Genomic DNA, 17294 nt, shown 5'->3' on the forward strand with positions numbered 1-17294 from the left:
GCTTATTAAAATTGGTCCAGTATAGGCGGAGATATTCGTCCTCAAACAGTGATCTCTAGCGCTATCTTTTTTTTACTACGAGCTCCGTGATTGTGACATAGGAACGTACTAGTCACGTGACTGATTCATTCGTAAAAGCGAAACCTGCGTTTTTTTTGTGCTTTTTTGCGTTTTTTTGTTCTCTCGTTTTTCGCTGAAAACACTGCCTCTCGCCTTTCTGAATGAGAGCGGCCACGCTTCAACAATTTTGTCACGTGGGTAGTACACTTCTCAATTTTTTTCGCCACGCAACTTTCAAATCAGTTTTTTGAATTTCACGGTGTTTGAGCTGGAATATCTTTGGTTATACAGAACCGATTAAAACAAGTAAGGTGTCGTTGGAATTAGAAAAACACACTCTATCGATTAAAGCGAAGTACATTTGGGGTGTGTTTAGGCCCTTTAAAAGGAATGCTCACATAACGTCATGTGAACAGCCTACTAGAGATATCTCTAATAGGCCGTGGTGGCGTGGTCATGTGTTATGCGAAATAATGCGTTCGGTTAGCATATAACTTCCCCATTTCCTGTCCAAGTTTTTAACAATTAACAACGCTGTCTTATAAAATCGCAAGAATACGGTTATATAATTCTGTTAATATTTTTGGTTGACTACCAATAAATGGGATAATAAAATTAGGTATAGTGTGACTGCCATTGCCCCGCCACGTGAGGATAAATAAGTTACATTCATTATAGAGCATGTAGGTATGTATATAAGTTATTTAATATTCTCAATGGCACTGGTAAAAGACACGATAACCCATTTCACTCATGACTTGACGAACCGGTATCTTATGTATTCGCTTTTACACCGCAAGTATTAACGCGCACACTCGTGTGTTTATTATTACCGATGAGAATACAAAATAGCAGGACAGTAATCAGAGTTGGTGTACTTATTAAATCTTATTGGGTGTATAAAAACAATCGTTTCGTAACAATAAAAAAATAAACACAACGTTTTAACTTTGACTTTTACAGTGGGGTAAGATGGATACCGTAAGAACATAATATCTCATATTTTCCAATCACGTTTTTAACATTTAACATTGCGTTTTTAGAGTCGTAAGGATACGGTTATATAATTCTGTAAATATTCTATTTTAATTACCAAATTGGATGATAAACAGAATGAAACATGGACCATCTTACCCTAAACTATAGGATAGGCTAACGATAGTTGTAAATCAATCAACTAGGTAGATATACTTGCATTGCAATATACCATAGCGCACAAATTGTATATTAGTTTTTTTTTATTTGTTGTGATGTAACGTTATCACTAATTTTAGTTAAGTGGAAACAACACTAATTAAAATCTGTTAGGAAAAAATGAACTTATTTAGTTGGTTTCTAAGTTTAAATAAGGAAAATGTCGTTAATTTATAAAGAAAGTTTAGATTTTTTTAAAGTTAAGAATGATTTAAGAATAAAAAGAAAAGGAATTGCAACAAAAGGTTTTTGGTAAAACGATATTTTTTTAATTCCTGTATATGGGAAACACGTTAAAGTTCGTTGTTTATTAAACTTAGATTACTTTTAGGTTTCTGGAGTTTCAAAATACAAATGATGAACCGAAAGGTTTTTTAAATCGCAACAAAAAGTAATCCGCCTTGTAGCGTTTAAAGTACGCAGTGGCGATCGTGTAAATCTATTACACCTCGTTTCACAAATAGTAACGGATAAGAATTGGTAAACGTTGAAAAGAAAAAATAAACAACTTGCTATATTCCATTCTAAATGAGTATGGCTCTATAGCGTGACATGCCAAGGTTTAGAAGCAAAAGTACCGAAAAAAGGCACGTTGATTTTTGGATTCGTGAAGAAAAATAATCTCAACCGCATTTTCAACAAGAATCGTCAAAATACAATAGTAGATACGAAAACATGTTGGAATAAGTGGATATACCTTCGGACAGAAGATCTTTTCTGTTAGTAGCTATAAGATAAAACGACTACCACACTTGATGACGTATTGGTTAGTGGTGACGTAACGATGACGTTATTATTTCTTCTTATGCCGCATCGCATGCATAAAAGATGCAATCGTTCTGTGTTTTTTGTCTTCAGATTTTTTCGCATAGTGATTTGGTAGTGAGCCGTATGGTGACGTCATGGCTCTGACGTCATCCGCATCACTGACGTCATCAGTTGGTAACTCGGAAATGTCCAAGTTTGATTTCCAACGAACGCCCTTGCTTGGAATGTTGATTGGAGCGCTCATTATGACGTCATGCGGAACATTCTGTTCCGGTTTTATGACGTCATTAAAATGATTGTCGAAAAACTCTGCACATGATTGGTCGACGAGAGAATTTGAAATGACTGTGAACTGGTGGTTGTTTGAGGTCGTCTTGTCCTCGGTTATTCTGTATGAATATATCCGCGAAGTTTAAAACAAGTGACCAACCAAGGAATCCTATTTTATTCTATGTGGATAAGGGGCAAGATAAGACAACGAATCTAGGTTTTCGGTTGGAATACCGAAACACCCAGGATGTACGGCCACGAAGATCGTACTAAAGTTTTCCGTTTCATTGAGAGTTTAATACCGGCAAAAACGTTTGAGAATATTATATGTAAGACAGAGATTAGCAAGATAGTAGAAACCTGGTAAAATGAAAATGAATATGACAAAGAAAACATGTCCCATCTTACACCAAAGTACTACATAACAATAACTTGTACCAGGTTTGAATCAGGCAGTAATGGTTACTCGTTTAAGTTAGAATGTTAAATTGGTGAGTTTAAACATTATGCTTTTGCTTTAAGATGCATTCATTTGAGTAAAAACAACTCGAAAATGTTGGTTGTCAACAAAAACAAGGTTATATTTTGTGGCAAAAGTCCAAATCTTGATATACATGTTATGTATGTAGCATTGTGCAGAATGTTTTTAATAAGAAATCAAATAAATGAAGTATTTAGAAATAAAGTAAAGAATACTATTTTGAGTGCTATTTTTTTGCCGCTGCATCTCAAACAGAGAAGCTGTAAAAATTACGCGAGGCCATGCTTTAGGTAAGAAGCACGTTACCATGCAAGTAACAATTCTATGAGGAATTGAACCAGAAGTATAAAGTGCTGATATTTTCCAAGGAAGAAAAGTATGCGATTTTTCTCCACCATGCAGGAAAGGGGAACTTCCATTCATTCAAAATCGTACTGACCAAAGAGATGAACAATATATGCAGAAACAGGCTATATACAGTAATGTTAAATGCTGGAAACTGCATATACAATCCAGTTTTTTATGTACAATGCAGTTTACTTTCAGCTGGTTTCAAGTGGTCAGTATGAAGTTATGATGTTTTTGCTCACACAAGATTTTCTTGGTGTTTTTTTAATGTTTTTGATGCGAAGTGTTAATAATGCAGTCACAAACACCATGCATGTCTTAGTAGTTGATTTTTTATTAAAGTTCTGGTAAAATAGAAGGCACGAGGCATCACAGTGCAAGGATAAATATAGAAGGCACCTTAACTAAGTTAAAAATATTTGAAAAATAAACCATCTATAAAAATTTTAAATAGAAAAATATTTTTTCATGTATGACATTATAATATATATGGAATGTGAGTGGGATTGTGCAATAACATGTATAGGCACAAGGTATATAAAAAACACTTTCCTATTTTTGGAATATACATTTATGTCATGTCCTGCTAATGTAACTTTATGAGAACTAATACAAAATAGCTTTTTTTTCGGCTCAATTGGTATATAAAACATTAATTTTAAATGCCAGAAAATTTTGCGATAAAGTCTTGCTGAATGGATGACAAAACATTGGAATAAATTCATGTTTTTTATACCAGATTAGCCAACAAAGATTATTTAACATTATGCCTGGTAGCAGGTGTAACGAAACTAATAAATATCACAAGCTCGAATATAAAATGTATTGGAAGGCAAAGATGACCAAATTCCAGGTTTTATGATTCCCTCAATATAGCTTACCTCATGAACTTTTTAGGGTGTGGCGGGGGCGTCGGTTGGAGGTGTTTATTTGAGTTAAAACTACCAGGGGAAGATGAACTAGATCTAAGTGGTTCTAACCGGTTTGATCCAGTCATAGCTGGTTCAATCGAGTTCATGTTAGGCACGCTTACAAACTGTGAGGTGAACCTTTGTGGTGCTGTGTTCGCTTTGTTGGATTTATTTTTCTGGGTAAACGAAAACAATTTAATATACAATGTAAAAAAGCATTTAAAAGGGAATTAAATATAGTAAGTTGGGGGAAGATGGTACATGCTTCCATTTTTTATCGTCCCATTTGGTAGTAAACAAAGAAATTTAGTAAAAGAGTTGGAAAATATGTGCTATTATTTGCTAACAGTATCCATCTTACCCCACAGTACTATTAAAAGCAAACATAAAATCAAAAGTTTAACTATATATGAAATATAATAAGTTAAAAAACATTAAAATCGTCTCACCTTGGTCCTGGGGTTAAGCACCCCAACATTAGGTGCCGTACTGAACACTTTATTGAAGTTTGTTTCTCTGTTTATCAACTCCATTTGGTAAAACTTCTTGTCATCCTGACATAAGAATTTTATCTTTAATCTCTGGCTACACATACTGGGTTCAATACCCTGTAATTTAACTATATGTGTCCCTAGGCAAAACATGTAGATGTAAAGGAAATACTAGAAAACAGATGTAAAGGAAAAACCTGATAAAAAATATAATCTTTCTCTTGGCATAATAAAACATAAAAGTATAATAAACTAAAGGGTAATATTTTAAGTCTATATTCAAGATTCTAGTGTTACAATAATAAAAAAGTAAAATAAAATATACATAAAAGATTACTAAACAATTCTAAAAAAAAACAAATAAAATTTCATTAGGAGGTCTGAGAAAATAGGCTGAGCATCAGTGGCGCAACCAGCGCGTTCAAAAGGGGGCTGTCATATTTACGTCTAGTCCACGTTTGACGTTTATCTCTGACGCGATAAAACACTCCCTTTATTGGTTGTGCACACGAATATATATTCTATTTTACGCGGTAAATTAAAACTAACACTACATTATTAAAAAGACGTATCTAAATTAATATAAACAGAGGAAACATTGTTGCAGATTTACGCACGTTAATGTAACGATTATTTACGTCAGAATACCTTTGATAAACCATTACGATTGTTCCATCACAAACGAGATTGTTGGTAAACAATCGTGTTTTATTTGCTCCCATACGATCTGTAGTTTTTGTATGATTTCTGTTTCTGATGATTAGTTTAAATCAGTGATTCCCAAACTATGGTAAGCGAAGGCCTCCCGGGTGGTACGCGAGCACCTTATTAAGTTCAAACCAAACGATCGCAAATGATCTTTTAGTGATTGTCGTGAGCATTATTTTAATCCACATAAATTACGTAGAGCGTGACATTCCATGCTATATTCCCTACACCGGTGTTCCTAACTTTTTAAACCTAGGCGTTGCTTTACGCGTGTACATAATATTTTTGCAAGCCTATCTTTACTTATGCGCATGAAAAGGCAAATATTCAACCTGTTTTCAAGCACCTGCAGGCTAAATAATCAAGGGGACAATCGCTAATATGACGCAAATAATCAACGTGTGAACTGCTATTATGACGTAATCAATTCCCAGGTCAAACAATCGCTATTATGACGCGATGAATCCACGTGTGAATCCCTACTGTTTCGTAATAATTATGCTGCTTGGCTGAGGAAAACATCGTAAATATACAGCAGTGCTACTTCTGGAACATATTTAGGTTGTTTATTACCGCGCCTGTTGCCCTGTTTAATAGGCAAATTACTTTTATTTTCAACTTTGAGAAAGGCAGTGCCAAGTTCATGCCCGCGGAAAAAATAGGTGTGCGTGCGGTTTTTAATTTCACTATTTAAAATGAGTTGTTCACGAGCCTTTAGTAGTTTAGTATGTAGGTGGTTTGAGAACGCTGCTTGAACCAAAAAGTGGTACGCGAGTAGATAAAGTTTGGTAACCACTGATTTAAATGCTGATAAACCGCGATTATTATGCATTTTAATTGGTGCAAATAAAAGTGCGAGGAGCGGCGCTATCAGTAAATTGGAACCAACACAAATTGTAATATATTATTATAAAGTATCGCCCCGGCAGAGCTTGGACAAAGGCCAAAAAACGTGTTCGTTGGCACCGCACGAGAACCAGAGTTTTATTACGTCACTTTTCACGAGAATAAATTCACAACGATTGCTTCGTTTGTTAAGTGTTGAATGTATGCTACCACATGCGTCTTCCTTTATTTCCTACGCCGGCGCAGAGCGTAAAAATGTGACGCTCATACACGATGTTTCGATCTCGTGGTTGGTTGGGCAGTTAGCACATTCCTCCAGATTGTTATATTATGAAACGTCATAATTAATAGTTACGTTACAATAGGACAAGTGACGTAACAATTGAACGAAAAGTTATTCCAATTTTAAGCGAACGAATGTAATATTAAATGCAACGCGTGTGTCTGCGTCTTAGCACTTTCTGGCTGCGTGCGTGTCTGCGGAAAAGGGGGCTGTCATGACAGCAAAACAGCCCCCCTGGTTGCGCCCCTGCTGAGCATAATCAATTTTTTTCTTGTAGACACAGAAAAGAGAAACACCTCTTCTCCAAACACTTAACAACGTCATATATAACAACTGCCACACAATTCCAATAAACTGTGCTTAAACGTGGTAATTGTAACCGCTGCGTAGTGAAATATTTAAAACAAGTTTCGGAAAACTTTATCTCTGCTTCTCCTAAACAGCATAGAGGCAAACATGCAACTATTACGACACAGACCAGTCCGCAAACTTCGTTATCAGAATTTCATCTAAACCATTTAATTACTGTGTACTGTGTACTAAAGGTGGTGTATATAAGTTTGTGTTAGAACCACAAGACACAAAACTCAAATTAAATATGAAGCTCACCTTAAACATACAGCAACGTAATATTATGAAAAATATTTGTTTTTATATTTTCCCATATACTTTTTGCATTATAGTTATGGTTACCGCAGAAATGAAATAAAATAATTTTATGTTACACACAGTCACATACATAGAATGAAAACACTGCAACCTGTGTTTTATAGTTTTCACTTAAACACCTGTGGTATAACAACTGTCATTGCCTCGCCACGTGATCATAAATAAGTTACATTTATTCATTATATATAAATACCAGAAGATTCTAAACTCAACTGGAACGCCCTGTGTTATAACTACTGTCGTTGCCCGTCACACAAGGATAAATAAGTCACATTCATTCGAATAAATACCAGAAGTTTTTGAAGTTGGCTTTCCCTCTCTCTAACCATATCCTTGAGTTGGTTGATGGAATCGACATCTTCAGGTCGACTTTCCCTCCTCTCGTATTTCTCCTCTGATTCACGAAGACTGTACATTTGTACAAAGTAAAAGGTGAAAACATGAACAAGTTTAATTTAAAAAAATATTATGCTGTTATTGCTACCATGTATAATCATAGGCGACAGCCAACATGTGTTAAATTTTTGGAAAAATAAAAAGGCATTGTTAAATACAGTTACATTTATAGTAGTCAAATGAAATAGTATTGAATATTGTGGTGAAAGCAATATACTTTGGCTCTGCTTGTTTGTATATAAACCCAACTGCTAAAATTCATAACATCACCCCTGTTTTTGGAAGTTACATGTCACCCCTTAACACTACCATATAGACATGAAGTAACAATTAAATTTGCTCTTATATACTCACGAAATATTGAGGTAAGCGATCCTATCTTTAAGTGTCTCGGTTGCGCGATTAAAGTCGTTAACCATGATCTGCTTGTTCCGGATGCTGTCGGCTTGGTAGTTATCTTGCTCCTGTTGAAACCTCCGCATCATTTCTTCCTCTTTCCTTCTTAGCTCAATGTTCGCTTCACTTCGAATCCGGAGAACCTCATGACCTGGAAAATCAGTTTAATAATAATATTCTTTAAACAGCTCATCTGGTACAATAAACAGTGTGACAAAGGCAGACGAAACGTTCGAAATACATGACTGCTTTTCATGTTGAACCTTTAAAAGATTACTTACATTATGCCTGCTAGCAGAAGAAAATTGGAACTAAATAAAATTTAGTTATTTTTGTCAGATGAGGAAAGAAATCATGAAAAACGTTCCATAATATTTTACCTTTGGCATCTATTTCTTTATTCAGTGTTGACAACATTTCGTTTTGCTCCGAAACTTTGTTGCGTAGGTTGCTCATCTCTGAGCGAGTGAGTTTTAAATCAGTTTCCAACTCGTTTAACTGAAGATGAAATTAATGTGGGGAAAATGGGTAAATTTTAAACAACCATTTGATATATGTATGTTATTGCTACCAAGCATATTATAAGTCAGAAAATAATCTTCTGGCAATTCTACATTGGTAACAAGGGTGAAATGAGAATCATTTTTTGGCAAGATAAACTGAAAATATAGTACATCAATTTTAATAACAAAGAACTGCCCAAACATAAATTAAATCTATAGTAAATAATGAAAAAATTGAGTTTATGCAAAAATAAATACAAAAACTCCTAGACTAAAAGCTTTAAAAAATTACATGGCCAGAACAAACACCAACAATTCAGTACTTATGAGTAATTGAAAGAAATAATGGTAATACCAACCGATTTATTATAAACTTCTTCATTCCTGACCGAAGTTCTTTGCATCGCATCTATGTCTGCTTTAACTGAGGCAAGTTGGTTTTCATATTGACGCGTTGTATCATCAAGTACAGACGCATGTTGGTGCATTAATTCACTTCGTATATCATCTGTGAGAATTATATGGGTGGGTGTTTAAAGCTAAATACATGATGGAGTTTACTGTCAATTGTTTTTTTATGCTTTCTGTCAATTATAATATGGGTGCTTTTTTACATGGTGGTTTCCTACACCTCGTGCCCACTGTCAAGTTATAACATAGGTGTCTTCTTATACACCTCAATCTCAACTATAACTGCTACAATACCAAATATACAACATATTTACAACTTAAAGTTGTCCTTCAGCTAAAACGTATTTTTGCCTAACTATCTATGATTTTTATCTTTCAGTGTAAAGTTTTTGTAACTGTTAAATTTTTATTTTTTGTTGTTTCTTTTTAACTGATCCAACAAAATCAAATATGAGGTATATGAACACACTGTATATATAATAATACACCTGCTAGCATACACAACCAACCCAACCCACCAATATCTCTTTCAAATTCTCCTTCTCTTCGTGTCATCTCTTCATTGGCTTCTTGTTTCATTTTCTCTTTCACAGCCTCGATGCTGATTTGTTGGGCTCGCATTCGTGAATGGGACTCCTCTCTATTATGTGCAAAGCCATAAAAATTAAAAACACCATTTAAAAACCATTATTAAAATGCAAATTGGTCACCATTTTGTGAAACAACACAGAGGTATAGGAAAAGTGCCTACTTTCGGTAAATTGAAAATAATTTAGAATTTAAATCATTTTTAAAGCTCAGGAAGGGTAAAAAACATAGTTTGTTTTTCAATTGAGTGTTTCTTACTGATAAACTACACATTTCTACATTCGAAAACTCAACATCGCAAACAAAACATAATAATATAAAATCTTACCGGAATTTAGAATTAAGTTGATTTTCTAAGTTTCTCAATTCTTCTTCTTTACGAAGATCAGCTGCCTCTAACGCCACCTTGTGTGTTTCTAGCAAGTGAGCAATCTGAAAAATTGAACAAGAAAAAATTTAACTATTTTTATTAATAAATAACCGCAAGAAGCTACATGTCCTGACAGTTTATTAAGGGCAAGAGCATACCCCTGGCTTTTTATTGTTTGGAGGCAATTGTTATGATATGGTCTCTTGCAAACCAGGTATTTATTAACATTTTACTAAAGTAGAAAAGACACAAAGGTGTTGAATGTTTATGAAAAGAGCCACATCAGTTGAATTTCAATATCAAACCAAATGAACCAAACTGATTAATGTTGCAAATGCAAAAACTTTTGCTCTATTTCTTTCTTTTATCACCTAACAGCAGAAAAGCTGTTTGAGGTGGTGTTAAAACATATGATGTCACCTCACTTACAATAGTGACAAAACACCCATGGTTTGGAAATTTACAATAGAGCGAGACTTGTCAAATAATTCGCCCATTTTATTTCTCCCCACCTTGTTAGAATACTCTGTAGCGGCCTCTTGTGCTTCGTTCCTGAGCCTTCGCTCAATTTCAGTCATGCCTGACTGACTTTCAGCAAGTTTTCGTTCAAATTCACGGCGCTCGTTGTCAAACGATTGTCGCAGCTCCATCATCTGGATAGAAATAATATACAAACAAATAACAGTGCGTGTTGCCAAAATTTAAAGCTCCAATATTTCAATACTATTTTTATCTTAATGAATGATACCAAATGCCACTATAATGTTTATTCAGTAATGTTATTATAATACAGATTTTTCTTCATGTTGTGAAAAACGAATGAAAAACTTAACATTAAATCATGACTGAAACGCCTTATATTTATAATGATACAATTTTTTTAGTAAATATGGCAATTTATCACAGTTTAATAATGTGTATTGTAAAATATGAAAAAAAATTGGACAATTCTTTAGTAAACTTGGTACAAAGTGTAGTAAGTACCATACCTGCGTTGATAGTTGACGTATCTGGTTTTCCCAGCCTGATTTAGCAGCTTCTAACTCATTGTGTTTCAGTGAATCAAGTTCACTTATTGCAGATTGCTTCTCACTGTTGAACTGGTGGATGAGGTTGGATTCAAGTGATGCCAGTTTGATTCTGTTTAGAGGGAAAATTTGTTGGTCAACACTAATAAAATGAAGCAAAATTTTTGAAGTAGTTTTAACAAATAATTTGCATTACTATTTATAGGTGCCATGTTTTTAGATTTTTTTACAAAATTTAAAGTGAAATTGCAAAATATGCAGTTTAAACTTATAGTTGTTTAAATAGGTAACTTCATTGATTTATGTGGTGAATGCAGTTTACTTTAGCTCTGCTTTTTTGTGGACACAGTTAGTAGCAGGGTAAAAGCTATTTTAAAGGTAAAACTGAGGTGCTAAAACATATGATGCCACCCATGTTTCAAAGTTGGATGACATGTCACCCCTTGCACCCACAACATTACGCCTATGTCAGTATTACATGATAATTTTAATTGTGACATCACCTCATTTTCTCCTCCCACTTTTCCTCTTGTTCTCTCACTAATTTCTCTTTTTCTCCTTCGTGCTCCCTGAGCAATGATGTCACTTTCTCATTATAGGAGTCAGCCTGAGAGACCAACTCTGACCTAAAATAAGCAGTTTAAACAAAATATATTAAATAGAAAAATAAATTGCTTTAAAATGTCCAATAATAAATGTTGTGAAATTCTGTACACTATAGGATGTGTTACTGTGTTTTTATAAAATGTTTGACTTTGGTTAACTACAATTGTCTAATTTTCTAAAAGAGTTGCAAAAGTAGAATTGAGAGATGAAACAGATATCCTTTTTTTTAAGATTCAGTGTCACATATATGTAGATGAACCCTTAACTGAATATAAAAAAACTTAGATTGGTTTTAAGATATTGCTATCGTTTCATTTCAAAATTCGCAGCAATCACACCCTAAAACACAGTCCATACATTTATGTTCACTCACTATGGGACACACCAACAAAATACTAAAATTTGTACATAGATAGAGATGCTGGTATGAGGAAACTACGCTATTTCCACAACAACTACTACACTCACTTTAAACTTGAGATATTTTGTTGAATTTCCAAATTGCGATTTTCCCCAGTTACAAGTTGCTGTTCAAGCTCACTAATCCTGGATTTTAGGTTAGATATCTGAGTTGTGGCATCTCCCAACCCATTTACATGCTCATTCATTGATGCAGTCAACCTTGATAACTGGAATAGGGGTAAAAATGTCAGTATATATGCAATGTAAAGCAAAACATATGGGGGGAAAATGTAGGATTTTTTATATATATATATATATATTTAACAGAAAATATCACTCGGGCTAAACATAGCGTTATGGTACTAAAAAAGGAAACTTACTGTCATTTTTTTCACATTTTTGGGTTTCAAAACAGCAAAACATAGAAATCAGTAAACACTGTTGAAAAATGATTATGATTTCTACCTCATTTTGTGAGTCGATTAAGTTGCAGCGAATAACTTCTTTTTCAGCTTCAACTTTATCAAGAGCAAGTTGCTTATCTTGCTCAAATTTCTCGGTTTCTTTTAATATTCGCTCTTGCATTTCAACCAGTAGTTTGTCCATAGCTTCCTGGGCCTGGGGGAAAAAAATTGTAGTAAAGTAAAAATATAAGAAATTTGAAATGTGTAAGAGTGAAGGTATCTTAAGGTTTTAAACAAGCTTATTTTAGGTCAGGTAAAGCTGTTACTTTATGCTTGTTGTAACCTTACAAATAAACATGAAAATTTAAATATATCTCATGTGAAAGTGAAGCTATTTTATTTTTTATTATTTATCTTATGTTGGTGAGTTGGGATTTAGGCCAGATTTCCACTATTTCCACATTGATTTAACCAGCTTATTGCCAATAAGTTAAAGTTATTACAAAGTGTAAAGTCAGACAGTTCATGCTCTCTTGAGACCCTTGGATAATGAGACAATAACACGACATACCATTCCTGTGTTTCATACACAAGAGAGTTTAAGTTTAAGTTAAACTCATATTTGTCAAACATAGGCAACCTCATTAATTTGAAGACAATTAGACGAACACTATATACTTTGGCCATACTTGTTTCCATTTAGATAAATGCAAACAGTGTGGGTGCTGGTGTAATGGGCCAAATCTGGCATATTCCTAGATTCTCAACAAGGACCCCACCCATACAGAACAGAATATGAAGTAATGAACCAAAAAAGCTTAAAATGTTTTACACAGAAAAACAAGGGTAACCACTTACCTCAACTTTCATCATATCAACCTGACATTGATGATTTTTCTCCATAGATGTCGCTTCTTGCTCTAATTGTTGTTTCAAGCTCTCTACTGCCTCCTCGTGGTTAATCTTCATCTCGTTTATCTCATTCTTTAATTGCTGAGTCAGCGCAGTCTTCTCATCGCTCAGCGTTTCCAAGCGCTTGAAAATTAAGAAAAAAAATAATTAAATTATTTCACATTTAAAAATAACAAAAAAACAAGACAACTGATAGACATGATTAAGCTGATAGACATATAGCTATATATATATATCAAAAGAGGAGGACCAGGGCTTTACAATTTTTTTAAATTATACAATTAACATATAACAAAAACACAAGAAAATTTATCATTAAACTTTCTCTTCTAAATTTCAACATTACAAGTTCCCAGTTCAGATGAACAAACCTTTGACATTGCTTTGATTTGTTGAACGAGTTGCAAACTTTCATCTGACTGTGATTTCTGCAAAGATGTTTTCTCCAACTCCAAGTCTTGACATCTTCGTCTCATGTCCTTCATCTGTGACTCAAGATCACGGATGCTTTCATCCTGAGTAAGTTTGATCGCTTCCAGTGTCCCAATGATACCTGGATGATGGATTGTTGTTTAGAGATCAATTTGTTATAGTATTCGCATATAGTAATGAGCAAAATCTGGCCTAAATCTTAGGTTTTAAATGACCTCAACCACATTTAGAATAAAATTAACTATGAATTTATAATTGTGCAGCCATAGTCGTTATGTTTTTAAAACTTTAAACAAAGAAAGAAAAATACAATTACACTCATAGTTGTTAAACAGAAGGTATGTCATTGAATAATGTGATGAATGCAATATACTTAGGCTTTGTTCGTTTGTATAGACACCTAACTCCAGGGTATCTATTTTAAGCTTACAAATGGGTTGCAGCCATGAATTGTGATAATGGGTTGGATTTTGGATGATAACAGTAATAAGGGTCATGGTTCAGATAGTACAAAATGAGTACCTTGAACTTTTACTATTTAGTTATAATACAGGAACTTATGAACTGTACTCTATGTGTCTGGGTAATCTCCCAACTCTGGCAGAAATCTTATGTCCCATAACGTGTCATATTGCAGGACCTCACCCAATTTAAATAATATTTGACTTAAACTCACTTGATTTTCTAAGTAAATCACTGGATTGAGTTTCTATTCTTTCATTCGCAGTGTTCAATTCTTCTTCCAAGTAATGCACACGATCACACGATGCATTATAATCCGATTGTAACTTACTAAGCTGGTCACGTAAATCCTAAACCAAGTGAGGAGAAAATTATATAATGAAGACTAAATTCAATATAAATAATGTCATAAATTAAAATTTGTCATAACTAATAGATGTCATAACTTTATTATGCTAATGTAGTCTTATATATACAGTATACATTGCGCAACACAATACAAACCTTGATATGATCAGATGTGCTGTTAGCTTGCGAAGTTGACTGGGATAGTTGTTCACGTAAAGTCTCAACTTCAACCCTCTGAACTGACAATTCATTGGACAATTCCTTAATCTTCTGCTGCATACTGGCTTCAAGCTGGCTTGCTTTCAGTTTCAAAGCATTTTCTCGACTTAACCATTCAGCCTGTAGTTTATTTTCATTAGTAGTTGAAGCACGAAGTACTTCAAGTTCCCGTTCGTAAAAGTTTTTACATTTTTCCATTTTGTCATCATTTTCTTCCATTATTTTCTTCATCTCTTGCCTAACAGACATTACTTCCTGCTGGTATTGAGCCAAAGATTGAGCATGAGTGGATGCAATGACTTCTTTCTCAGTAGCAAAACTGCTGGTCTGATCTTTTAACCTCTGCTGCAAATTTGAAATTTCCTTGCGATATTCCATTGAAACTGAGTCCAAATTCTTATTCCTCTCTCTGTCCATATTACTCATGTTGCTTTCAAAATCAACTACCCGTTGTTCAAATGCGTTTTTTGCCTCCATGAGTTCTCGAGAGAGAGCTTGAACTGTATCTTGATGGGATTTTTCTTGCTTGATTGTCTGCCTAGCCATATCATCTTTGTAAGACTCTACATCCATCATAGCTTTTCTCTTCTCAAGTTCAAAGGTTGCAATACATTCTTCAAGGTTTTGTATTTTCCTGTAAAAAAACAACAATCTAAAGTAAAAAACAACAATCTAAACAAAATACATGTCCAATATACCATACAATCGAAATAATAATAAGACTTTTTAGAGTAGTAACCTTAATAATAAAGTCATAGGAGAATGTCTAAAAAGCAAATTGCATTAGGAGACCCGGCATTGTTCCAAGCTTACTTTCGTAGATCCAAGTCATTTCCTATTTTAATTCTGAACTGTTGAATTTTTGCTGCAGTTTCGGCCAAGATTTGTTGAGTTTCTTCTTCATGAGCGTCTTTTAAAGCATTCATTGCAGCTTCATGCTCATCATTCTTCGTGTTCAGCGCATAAATTACCTGTTATCAAAAATGAAAATTAAAATATATGCTCCAAAACATACATAAAATAAGTGACCAGTTGTTGACATAATACAAAACTTAGTGTATAAGGACAATACACAGAAACAGTCATTTTAGAAGTTAGTGTTCAATTCTAGTACCTTTGTAAGTTGTGCTATTTTCTTTGACATTTTTAAGTGCATGTCTTTCATATCTGTGTTTGCTGGTGCATCACCCGAGGTTCCAAATGAAGTACCATGTTGGTACTTCTGCTGGTTGTTATAATATTGCCACGACATTCCTCCAGATGCCATTTTATAATTCCAGTGCTACTAAAAGTGTGTGAACTAACAAAGAACTACCCAGCAACGAAGGCCATATCTGCTAAAAATATCGCTTGTTACCAACAAAAAATAAAATACAGTGCTAATAAAGAATCTACACTACGTTCTACGTATAATAAACTTGATTATGCCGATAACCTTAGATTGAACAACTGCAATTTACGTCTATCGTACTTTTTATGCGTGTATAGACACCATTTAAGAAACTTCACTTAATTCCAAACCTAAAACTCCTTCGATCATAACTTGCAATAAATAAACCTAAACAAAACTTATAACAATCAACCTAACATAGGGAGAAATCATTGAACCGTGATATGCTTATTTCAAGCTGTTTTAACACAGTTGCCAAGGAAACTTAACAAAATATGACAAATTCATATTTAAGTGGATCCTAAATGAACCCATCATTACAAACATTTAAGTAGTAATATTTTATGTGATAATAGTTTATAATACATCAGTTATAGTACTCTGATTTAATATTTTACAAAACTTACCTTTTTTTAAGCGCAGTTTGATCAAGGTATTGATATATTTATGTAAAATTTTTCGTTTATGTTTAAATATTGGTATGTCTAAATATATGTTAAACTGTAATCGGAAAAAAATCGTCTATAAACGGATTTGGATTGTCGCCCATTTATCATACGCGGATTATCTGGTAGGCATGTTTGAATCCGTCGTTGGGGAGAAAGTGCAAATTTAAAATTACAATCTACCGCATTTGAAGTCACGATCAAATACACAAAAAAGTAACATAACGCGTTGAAGATTGTATTAAAGGGCCTAAACACACCCCACGTCACTTTTATTTTTTATGGTAAATTCATAAAGCGACCGTTTTATTAATTCCAAAAATACTTTGCTTATTAAAATTGGTCCAGTATAGGCGGAGATATTCGTCCTCAAACAGTGATCTCTAGCGCTATCTTTTTTTTACTACGAGCTCCGTGATTGTGACGTAGGAACGTACTAGTCACGTGACTGATTCATTCGTGAAAGCGAAACCTGCGTTTTTTTGTGCTTTTTTGCGTTTTTTTTGTTCTCTCGTTTTTCGCTGAAAACACTGCCTCTTGCCCACAGAAATAAAAAAGAATAGAAGGCGCATCTCCAATGTCGGCAAAGGAGAGAGCACGATACACTGTCTCTCTTTCGCGGGTCGTTCCCGTTTACTATTGTAGTCAATGGAGTCGATGACGTTTTGTGTAGTTTTTCTTCGTTTTTTGACTTAATTTAAAGTTATTGTGTAAAAAAACTATTTTCTAATATATATATATTTCTAAAAAACCGTTTGTTTGAAATTTTTAATTAATTTTTTTAAATAATTAAATTTCCTAAACAAGTGGTAAACTGTAAGCGTTAATGTACCAAATAACTAAACTAGCCAAACAAACTTGAATAGTTGGTGTAGTTTTTAAAATAAACAGCCAAAACCTTCCAAAAATACTATGCGCCTATCTTTTACAATGGAGACGAAGGGAAATGGGG

General features: G+C 34.0%; 1 protein-coding gene across 1 annotated transcript; it reads right to left on the minus strand.

The window, feature by feature from the left end:
• Positions 1–1500: 1500 nt before the first annotated feature.
• LOC149736826 (protein FAM184A-like) lies at positions 1501–16010 on the minus strand. Its single transcript, XM_089876550.1, has 20 exons — positions 15621–16010; positions 15320–15477; positions 14444–15140; positions 14154–14289; positions 13417–13598; positions 12992–13168; positions 12195–12347; positions 11796–11956; positions 11225–11347; positions 10683–10833; positions 10206–10346; positions 9652–9755; positions 9254–9375; positions 8684–8832; positions 8202–8319; positions 7780–7972; positions 7320–7437; positions 4482–4586; positions 4003–4208; positions 1501–2411 (listed from the first exon to the last, which is right to left on the minus strand). Exons 1-20 carry the CDS (start codon positions 15771–15773, stop codon positions 2048–2050), a joined length of 3711 nt encoding a protein of 1236 aa, XP_089732676.1. The 5' UTR covers positions 15774–16010; the 3' UTR covers positions 1501–2047.
• Positions 16011–17294: the final 1284 nt, after the last annotated feature.

The sequence above is a fragment of the Ciona robusta genome, chromosome 4 (genome assembly GCF_009617815.1).
Source record: "Ciona robusta chromosome 4, ASM961781v2".
Lineage (NCBI taxonomy): Eukaryota > Metazoa > Chordata > Ascidiacea > Phlebobranchia > Cionidae > Ciona > Ciona robusta.

Bases quoted from the DNA above. Each gene is read 5' to 3' on its own strand.
- LOC149736826 (XM_089876550.1), bottom strand. From the start codon at position 15,773: ATGGCATCTGGAGGAATGTCGTGGCAATATTATAACAACCAGCAGAAG. The intron at 13,169-13,416 runs GTTTGTTCATCT...TTAATTTTCAAG, and splicing joins AAATCAAAGCAATGTCAAAG to CGCTTGGAAACGCTGAGCGA. The intron at 8,833-9,253 runs GTGGGTTGGGTT...TAATTCTCACAG, and splicing joins AGAATTTGAAAGAGATATTG to ATGATATACGAAGTGAATTA.